We start from the raw sequence: 10,439 nt of genomic DNA, 5'->3' as shown, positions 1-10,439 counted from the left end.
GATGTTGCCTGCAAAAACTTTGATACTCCTGCATTGTCTCAATATACAATAATCACAAGTTAGATGAGCAGCCTCAATTACACTTGTATATACATAAAAATAATATTATTAGTAATATTAATTATTTTAATTTTCCGACCATCGAGTGAAAATAGTACCAATTAATCTTGGTGTTTTTGCCTGTGATTGCAAGTGACCTACAAAATTAATAACAAAATATATAAACTTTGAAGTGTCAAAGTTCATGTATATTATTATTCCAACTCTGATACCGTTCAAAGTATTTCATAGAATTGATGATTTTTTTGGAGTTTGAATATATATTTGTGAAAGTAGTGAGAAATAATAAATTTTCATGGTTATCATGATGATTCTTAACGAACAAAATTGTAAAATTAATTATCATGCATGCGTAACTGACATCATGATTGATTTGAATTGCATGGCAGATTTTAGTTTGATTGGAAATAAAATAAAATAAAAAATCCATTTACCATGACTCCAGCCTTGAATATATTAACCAATCATGCAATCTTTAAAATATTTATATAAACGTCCGTGTTTTACGATTAAACACTGTGCATGCAAGCCAATAATATTAATTTTTTTCTTGTAAATAATGTTTTTGTAAAAATATATATTTTATTATAATTTAAAAAATTAACCTTTTTTTAATAATATATATTTTTATTAGAATTTAAAAAATTAAAATTTTTTAATAATAATTTTTTAAACTTTATGGTGACATTATTATTTTAAATTTCAAAAAATATATAAAGATAAAAATATGATTTATCAGGATATAATAGTTTTAGATAAGATACATGTTTACTAAAATAAGATTAATGTTTTTTTCCAAAATAAAAATAAAATGTTTATTTTCTTTTTTTGAAATTATATATATCATCGTGTTTCGCCCCTGCCTCCGTGAGTCTATTCTTAATCAATGTTCATCATATATGCACGATGTCTAGCAATTTATATTATATACTTTATGCAAAATCAATCTTTATCATTCGATATGATATCTGTAAATTTATGATTAAGCCAAAAATAAATAGATGCAAATGAAATGTAAGAGGATTCCTACAACAATATGCAAAATCTCATGGTACGTAGTCCTGTGTGTGTGCATATATAGAAGATCTAGGAAAGTGTAAATTGGGTATGATAATCCCATAATATCCGTTCACGGGTGTGGTGGTTTCCTTGTTTTTTTTCTTTTATTTCATCATTACAAATTCGAACATTGACATCTGCCATTTCACTATTTGTACCGCTATGCTTACCATTGGTCTGCTTTGAATCTATACTACATGATACATACTGTACTCCCAACTTACATCTTTCAGATTTACGTCCTTTTAATTAGTATTTATTATTATATGGTATCATCTTGCTATGTTTAGAACTAGATCTCGAGTTTGAGACTGAAATAATAAAAAATTCTTCTCCAACTTGTTAGAAATCATCTTCTTTTAAGAAATCATGATAATAATACCCAAAAATAACGAAACAATCTAGCTAATTCCTAATATGACCTAGCTAATTTTATTATAGTCCTTGCTAGTTAAGCACAATGCCACGCCTCGAGGTTTACTCCATGTGCCTCATGGATTTTGATCCTCTAATATTCCTCTCAAGTCTTACATGAATTCATCTTGAGTCTACATGATGATCCAAAGACTACGACGTACGCAGGGGCGGATGGAGGGGGTGGAGCCCAGGCCTGCTCTGACTCATGTAGATACATATCTTGTTTTTTAAATCAATTTTTTTATGTTTTTAATCCAAATTGATTATAGCCCAGTCCATATTAATTTATTATTTTTGATATATTATATAAATTTTATAAATATATTGATATTTCAAAAAATTTAGCCACCTCTTACTTAATTTTATGACTTCGCCCCTGGACGTACGTACAGTAAGACTCATGTTATCTATACTCTATAGCACTTGAGTTTCTACTTGTCTGGTCAAATTAATCGTAGCACCGAATGCTTGTTGTTTTACCGAAATCTATAGCTGGTGGTAATGATGGAATTCAAATCTTTTAAACTGCATATCAGCTAGCTCAAGCATCATGATTTGATTGTTCTACCCAACAAGAACAATTATTGTACTCAAACATTAATTAATCCAAAAATATTAACCATCTGCGTCCAAATGTATTCATATACTTTTTATTATAAAAATCTTGAATCAAACTGATTTTCTATTTGATGTACTGATTTCCTGTTAGGTTTGCCAGCGCAATCAATACCGAAACATAATTTTATTTTATTTTTTTTTCAATTTTTTGTTAGGAAAAAGAAAAATAAAAATGACCAAATACAAAGAGTAACTATATGGAACAAATTTAATTTTACAGAAAAATGGGAGAACTCAACTTAGACTTCAACGTAGAAAATCTAATGTTTAAGCCTTGTGGAGTTGAATATAATTTTCACGTTATTGTTTTTGGGATATATATAATTTCCAATGGTTTAAAATACACTTAACATTGAAAATTAATTTGTTAGTACTGTCTTATGATCACAATATTTGATTTAAAACATTAATTAAACATTTGTCAGTCCATTCAAATCTTCCATATGCACAATCAGGTTGTTGTTAGATTGATGTGTTTGATTTACTGGAATGTATTTGATACGAGGATGAGTGGATGACTTTGAGAAATGGATTTCAAACGACATCTTTCTTTGGACCCCTGTGTCAAAATGAGCTAAATTTGTCGGGTTGGCCCATTCAGTCATACAAAATAGGTGGGTTGAATTGACAATTTCTCAATCCGTCTAAAATGTGGGTCGTCCCGTCCCGCCACCTAAAATAGATGGGTTGTGTTGGATTGATGTTTTCTGAAACAACCTAAAAGGTGGCCCGACCCGCCTAATAATGAGTTACAACGGGTTGTGGGTCAGTCCATCCACTTATCCCGTTTTGACATTTCTAGTATCAGTACCTTTCCTAATTATTATTGAATATACTTAATATGATATAGAGTAAATTTGAATTTCAGCTGAAAACCGCCAACAAACCACTAAAGTAATTTTTTTTATTATTATTTTTTTAAAAAAATCATGTCTTAAATGACTGCAGATATCAATTCCCATGCTACACAAAAACGAGGCCATTGCCATAATTAAGATGAATTAAATACAAGTGCAAGACAAAATGAATGGAAGTGATAATCAGTACGTAGGGGTAGAAAAGGGAAAGCATTAATGATACAGATTGGGCTTACGTTTTCCGTTAGGCCTCGCTTTCGGGCTGTCTTCATGATCAAGTACTGTTTGTCTCCCTCTGACCACTGTTGTCTCCTCTTCAATAACATCCATTTATTTGCTGGCGGATTTATACACTATTTTAAATACAAATTATCTACTATAAAATTCGATTTGTTATAATATTATATGAGTATATTATAAGTATAGAAACTACCTTGTAGAAGCGTGAACTAAAGTAATTGATAATATTTTTTCAAGAAATACTAATTTATATAGAAAATTACTTTTTTGGTTTTCTATTTCTCAAATTTCAATTTTAGATCATTATTTTTTATTTTTTTGATGTAATTTTAATCATTTTTCTGACGTTATGCTGATCTGGCATCGATATAATATTGATGTGACACAGACGTTTGTAATGTATCATATCAACAATCCAGATAAAAATATGTCTAAAATTGCAAAACTCGAAAGATATATGACTAAAATTAAAATTTTATAAAATAAATGACTAAAATCACAAATAAACAAACATTAAAAAAAATAAGAAGAATAAGATGAGAGTTTGCTAATTGATACTTTACCAAGATATGGTGAATACAATCGAAGACTTGAAGTGTTACAAAGTCATGTTATAACTTAGACATATATATTATTATTATTATTATTATTATTGTAAAGCAAAAAATTAAAATTAAAGAGTCAAATTCATCACGGCTATAAATAGGCGCTCTTTTCACAACATTCACACACACAACACTCTACACTTTCTCTCATCTCTCTATAATATATCGAAATTTGTTTCTTTTCGAAAAAAAAAACAGTAAAAGACAGTTATGTGTGGAGTTAAAATGCTGGCGTGAAGAAGAAGAGTGGTATCTTTGTGTTTTCTTGAAAATTTTCAAAAACACACACACACACACAGTGTTCGGTGTTCTTGGTGTTCTTGAGAATGGCGAAGAAAGATCAAAACCAGAAAGAGAAAGAAAGGGTTCAATCTGTGCTACAAATTCTGAAGAAACAAGCTCCACTCACTGTAAAACAGGTTAATTATAATTAGTACTTGCCATATTGATATCACATGACGACTTTCACCTCCTACTGTGTGTAAACATTACAAATTTGTCTGAGCCGTATTATATATGCACAGTTCAAATCTTGTTTTTGTTTTTATCATTTTTAGCTTTATATATTTTTGTGCCAGCCCATTTATGAGTGTTTTACGTTTGTCTTTTTTTTTTTTTTTTTATGATGGGTTCGTGTCATTTTTGTCGTAGCTCAAACTCATTTTCAAGAATCATATATGTCAAAGCTAAATTAAAACTTTCAAAAATCTCACACTCCTTAAGTTGATGAAATCTCGAAACTTTACTTCCACAGGAAAAATTTTGCAGCAATGGTTGCGTGGAGAGGTTTCTTCAAGTTAAAGGAGACAGTGTGAAGAAATCAGCTAAGCAGCTAAGAAATTGTCTTGCTTGGAGAGACTCCATTGGCACCGGTATGTAATATTTATTTTCTTGATTAATATTGTTTTATATATGCCATATTACAGATCTGAGTTTCCAAAGAGAGCATTCATTAATATTAATTTAATTCGAACGCAACAGAATATTTGTGTCCTTTTTGTTTTTTTGTTTTCCAACGTCACAATTTGTGTGGATTTCACCTCAGCCATCAGTTTGAAATGAAAAGAGATCCCAATATTCACATTTTTTACGGCCACCTTTTTTTTTTTTTGTCTGTCTCTCCTTTTTCCCACCTTCTCTTTTTGTTTTTCTATTTGAACTGAGAATCTTGCTTTATTTATAATACACGCAAGTTTGAAAAGATTAAACATACTTCCACTAATCTTGGTCTGAATCATTTTGATTTTGAAGACAATTTGATAGCCGACGAGTTCTCTGCTGAGCTTGCTGATGGACTTGCTTATGTTGCCGGTCACGACGACGAATTACGGCCAATCGTTGTAAGTAATTTATATTTTTACCAATCATATTGTGATGATTTTATTGTAAAGTTACCAAATTTGTTATGTTATGATGGAACTCAGGTTTTCAGAATCAAGCAAGATTATCAGAAAATCCATTCACATAAAGTGTAAGTCATTTTATATTATCGTGAAATCTCGATATTGCTAAAAACAAGAAAAACGATTTATTAATTTTCATGTTTTTAAATCCTGAGCATGTAAATTCTTATGTTTTCAAATTTTGAGTATTAACCTTTTGTCAGTGCAAGTTGTTAGGGATGTTTGTGCACAAAATTTGAAAATATCGAGAGCTAATTTTGTCACAGGACTAATGAATGCAATTAGTCCAAATATATAAGATCTAAAAGTGTATTTTCTTTGAAATGTGAAGGTTTACTCGGTTGCTAGTGTTTACGCTTGAAGTGGCAATTCAAACAATGGCAAAGAATGTAGAGAAGTTTGTTCTTCTCTTTGACGCCAGTAAGTTTCCTTTTTGATTAAATTTTGTTTTACTACAATTTATCTTCTTACACTTGCCTACTTTTGTTTTGGTACATTAAATAAAAAGAGTTAAAAAAATTGTCAATTCATTACATACTCTGCCACACCAAATCAGAGCACAGCTTTTATCAGCAATTAATGTACATTCCCATGTCTGGGGATTCCAAAGCACCTCATTAAATCAGGTCTGAAAATACCCACAAAACACGCCTTTTCCCTTAAATTCCATAATCATTTGTAATTTCCTATGTCACGCCTAATTAATCTTTGTCATTAATAAATTAATAACCAAATCAAGCAACAATTGTGTCGGGTGGGCATGAAGTTGGGTGTCTGTGACTTTTTCAGAAATTGCCTTTTATGCCCTCGAAGTGGGATTGACTATGGGGAGTGGAGTAGGACCATCTGTTGCTTAATTAGCCTGTTTAAAAATATGTATGAAGTTTCATATCAAATGATATGAAATTTAATGGGTGTAGGGCATGTGGGTCATTTTATCTTAGTTCAATTATGATATGGAAAAGTAACACAATTCTTCCTGGTTTTTATCAACTTTTGTCAGACCCCAAGCGTTAATTTAAATTTTATTGACTTTTTTTTTTTAAAAAAGGAGTTCCTATTTTCTGAGAAATATCTACTTTCATTCCTCGGTGGTAACATAGATTCTGATTAATCAAATTTTGATAAAAGAACGGTCCACAGTAACATGTTAATGCAGTGAAATCTACATCTCAATTGAAAGACGAGATTTTGTGTTCGAAACTTTTATATATGTATATAAAAAAGTTTATGATTAAACGAAATTTTTGTCGATTAATGTGATAGAATATGGTTGGAAAATGCAGGCTTTTTCAGGTCAGCATCATCTTTTATGAACATGTTGCTTGCAACATTGAAGATTGTGGCTGATTATTATCCGAGTAGGCTTCATAGGGCATTTGTCATTGACCCTCCCTCACTTTTCTCCTATCTTTGGAAGGTGACATCAAATTTCATTCTATTTTCATAAGCAACACTTCTATATATATATAAAAATTGTATTACAATTATACGGATGATTGTAGGGCATGAAGCCTTTTGTCGAGCTTTCGCCCGTGACCACGGTCGTAACGTCGCTAGATTTCGACGATTCGGCAGAACTCGACGACTTCAACTACTATCCTCGAGCATCGTCGCTACGTTACTCGTCCGTTCCGTCGTCAACGACCAAACTCGGATCGTGCTCTTCATCAAGATTCTCGTTCACCGTCTCTCATCACCTCGACTCACTCAAACCTTGGTATCTTTCGTTCGCCAATACCTCGGCGTCGAAAGTGGGCCCCTCTCATTCTTCATTGGGACCCACCATCTCGCCACTCAATGCTAGGTCCCACTCTTTCGCATCGCCAACCGCCAGGTCAGCCCCACGTGGCATTGCCGGAAGGGGCTTCTTCCCATCAACTCCAATGCCACAAAAAACACAAAAACTGGATTACTCTACCATCCGACATCCTAGAACTCCCAAGCCCTCATTCTTCCAGTCCCCTGCCTTGTTCTTCCACAAGGACTGCCAGCTGAGTCGAGTCGAGAAATCGCGCGAATCGTTTCTCCCGTTCCTGAAGTTCTATCGACGGCCTTACGACGAAATGATCTATAGGTCGAAGATGAAGCCTCCCCTAGGCGGTCTCATCTCCATCGTCTCTCCGCAGCTCAGTCGACGTAGACACATGTCGCTTTCGCAACGGTTTTGATCGAGAGAAGAGAGTACATAAGTTCCGATAACCGAAGCCCCCTGATCACTAATAATTGATTCATTTCCGTCTAATATCTAAAAGTCAAAAGGGAATTAAATTCATAGTAACTTAATTTTGTTTCCAACATTATGTAAAGAATTAGGTTGCGTGCTAAGTGGGATGTGAAATATCGTGCAATGTATGTTGAATTTAGTGTTTGTTGTCTAAATGCACTTTGGTTTGAGCAAAAAACAAAGCATGGAAAGAGGACAACGTGGTCTAAACGTTGAACATTAATGTTTCATTTCAAACCTTATAATAAATTTAATTTGTGTTTTTTTATTTATCCTTTTCTGTTTGAAATTTTATTAATCTTTGGTTGGACTTTGTAATTTAAATCACTGATGAAGTTATCTATGTTATTATATATCGATGGACTCGTAAATAAATTATGTAGTTAACTATGCATGTATATGCCAGTGGCTAAGTCAACTAACCAAAGTTATGACATCGGTAGCTAGATCTTAATATTTGTTAAAAGTACTATTTAATAATTTTAAGAATTTATAGGAAAAATTAAAATTTTTGACAAGTTGAATGTGTATGGTCAATTGAAAAACTTATGCCTAAGTATTAACTTATACGTACGACTTTGTAAGTTTGCTTTTGTACTGATATGAATTATTTTGTCACATCATTTATTTATTAATATGTGTGTAATTATGTATTTGTGTCTTTTTGCTGTTTGTACTCAAAAGTCAATCCGATCAGACTATATTCTCATGTACTTTGACTATATGACACCATGTGCTAGCCAAATTTATTCATTGGGAGATGAAAAAACTTCTCATTGGAATGTAAAATCATAATTTATGTGCGAAACTAATAATATTAATGTAAGATTAATTACTTTAAGCACACAATTTTTTTTTAAAATATAATTAAAATGGACGAATTTTAAATTAAGAAACGAGTAGTAGTAGTAAATATTAAATAAAAATTAATGGGAAAATGAATTTGTGCAATATTGCTGTGCTCTGCTAGCTAAATAAATGTGGGTAAAAGAAAGCAGAGGGGTAATAATTTTGTTCATTGACCCACTTGTACGACATAAATGACTCGAGATTTTGGCTTGTAATTTAGTTAATGATTAAGTGCGAAGTGGACAAAGCTCTTCACTGCTGGTAAGAGTATAGAGAGTACAAGTAGGTGAACTGGTAATTTAATATTGGAGTTTAGGGTTTGTTTTTTTGCTTTATTCTGAGTTTTAAAAAGTAGCTATTTCACTTACCTGTGGGGTTTAGTGGTTTACTCCGCAATGGAGAAATGTGAAAGTGATCATCGACTAGTGTTGTACTGCTGTCAGTTTCATTTTTTTTTTTTAAAAAAAAAAACAAAATTGTATGATATTTAGCATTTCGGTCATGGTGAAAATTAATCCAGGACTAAGATATATGGATATGATAATTTTGTTAGAATAAATAATAATGAAGTATATTGTTACATGGATATATATACATATATATATATATATATATGTTGCTTAATTAAATTTCGCAAAATCTAAGATTTTCTGCGTTTCATATATCCATCAGAAATTCGTATTTTCTGCTTACTTAATTATATATATTATTATTTTATTCCATGCAAAAAACATATACTAATCAGTTTTTGTCATGGTGAGTTTTTACCATTTGTTTTTCTTTTTATGTCTCTAGTTTATCCTTTTATCTCTCACTTTTAGGTAGTGTTTGAGAGAGTTTTTAGGAAGTATTTATCAGCTTTTTTTTCGGTTCGGACAAAACTCTCTCAAACTAGCTTCATCTTTAACTGTTCGTATTCACAACATTTATTTTTCTTTTATAGATTGGAATAAATCTACAACACAATAAAATAATAAATAAATTTTAGATGATATGAAAACTCATGAGTTATTTATTACGTGACACATGCGATGCGCTTGCTTCGTCAAATTGTATTATTCGTCAAATTGTATTATATACCATTGGGAACGAGTAGTTGTACAAAAATTCAAACGATATCTAATAATTAATTGTATGACTTTTACATCAACGTTGACTAGGGGAGGAATCCACCAACTAAAATTTAAATTCACCAGTCTCAAGATGTACCAATCAAGTTGTCTAACAATGTGAAACTGAGTGCGATATATATGATGATGTGCTTGAAACATTGTCACGTGGGGTTTTCTTTTTTCATTTTTTTTTCTTTTCTCTCCTCAATATTTTTTTTAAAAAATAATTAGGTGATATTTGAAAATTGATTCATTGTGGTTATATAATTGATTGACTATCCATGACTGGTGGAACCCATTATTTTAAATCGTGTTTTCATGTGTAATGGAAGACATAATTAGTAATTAGGGAGTGCTTGTAATAGATTGAGCTTTTCAAAGTGATTAATTTATAGATTATAAAAAAGTTAAGAAAAATCAAAAGTTGGTAGTATTTGGAAACAAATATGAAAATCTGAAAATCAAAGTTTGGTATAAATAAGTGATTAGATTGATTTTAACAATGACCTTCTTATTAGAATCACTTTTGGAGAATTATAATCACCACATTGTTGGAAAACTGGCGAGTTCCCAGACCAATTACGATTGATACCCGGTGCAGCGGAAGTTTAAAAATTTTTCATGGAACGTTTCCATGGTATGGGTATCAACCGTTCATCGATTGAATTACGTGTGTGTGTAAAATTTAAATAACAATTAAATAAATTTTACCTCAAATCTCGCAACGAGATTAATGGACACCAACAGAACAATTCTGCTCTTGTTGTCTCTCCCTGGAACCGATGAACGCCTTCAATCAGGTCCACGAACAGAGGTTTAATCCCTCTGATAGATTGCACTAGAAAATCTATCAGAAGTTTTCTGCGAAGAGAATAAACGAATCTGATTCGTTATTCCTTACTGCGATTCAAAATCACAGACCGGAATTTCTCTGTGACAGAGCAAGGGGGCGGCCGAAATATTATTTGAGAGGAACTAGGGTTTTCGATTTT

General features: G+C 31.7%; 1 protein-coding gene across 1 annotated transcript; it reads left to right on the top strand.

Moving 5' to 3' along the window:
* Positions 1-4,003: 4,003 nt before the first annotated feature.
* LOC140866873 (uncharacterized) lies at positions 4,004-7,676 on the top strand. The gene is made up of 7 exons (XM_073271932.1): positions 4,004-4,275; positions 4,611-4,728; positions 5,108-5,196; positions 5,281-5,327; positions 5,591-5,679; positions 6,546-6,679; positions 6,765-7,676. The coding sequence occupies exons 1-7, from the start codon at positions 4,183-4,185 to the stop codon at positions 7,428-7,430; spliced, it is 1,236 nt and encodes a 411-aa protein (XP_073128033.1). The 5' UTR covers positions 4,004-4,182; the 3' UTR covers positions 7,431-7,676.
* The last annotated feature ends 2,763 nt before the right edge of the window (positions 7,677-10,439 follow it).

Source organism: Henckelia pumila, chromosome 4 (genome assembly GCF_033568475.1).
Source record: "Henckelia pumila isolate YLH828 chromosome 4, ASM3356847v2, whole genome shotgun sequence".
Lineage (NCBI taxonomy): Eukaryota > Viridiplantae > Streptophyta > Magnoliopsida > Lamiales > Gesneriaceae > Henckelia > Henckelia pumila.
This window is presented reverse-complemented; position numbering and strand designations above follow the sequence as displayed.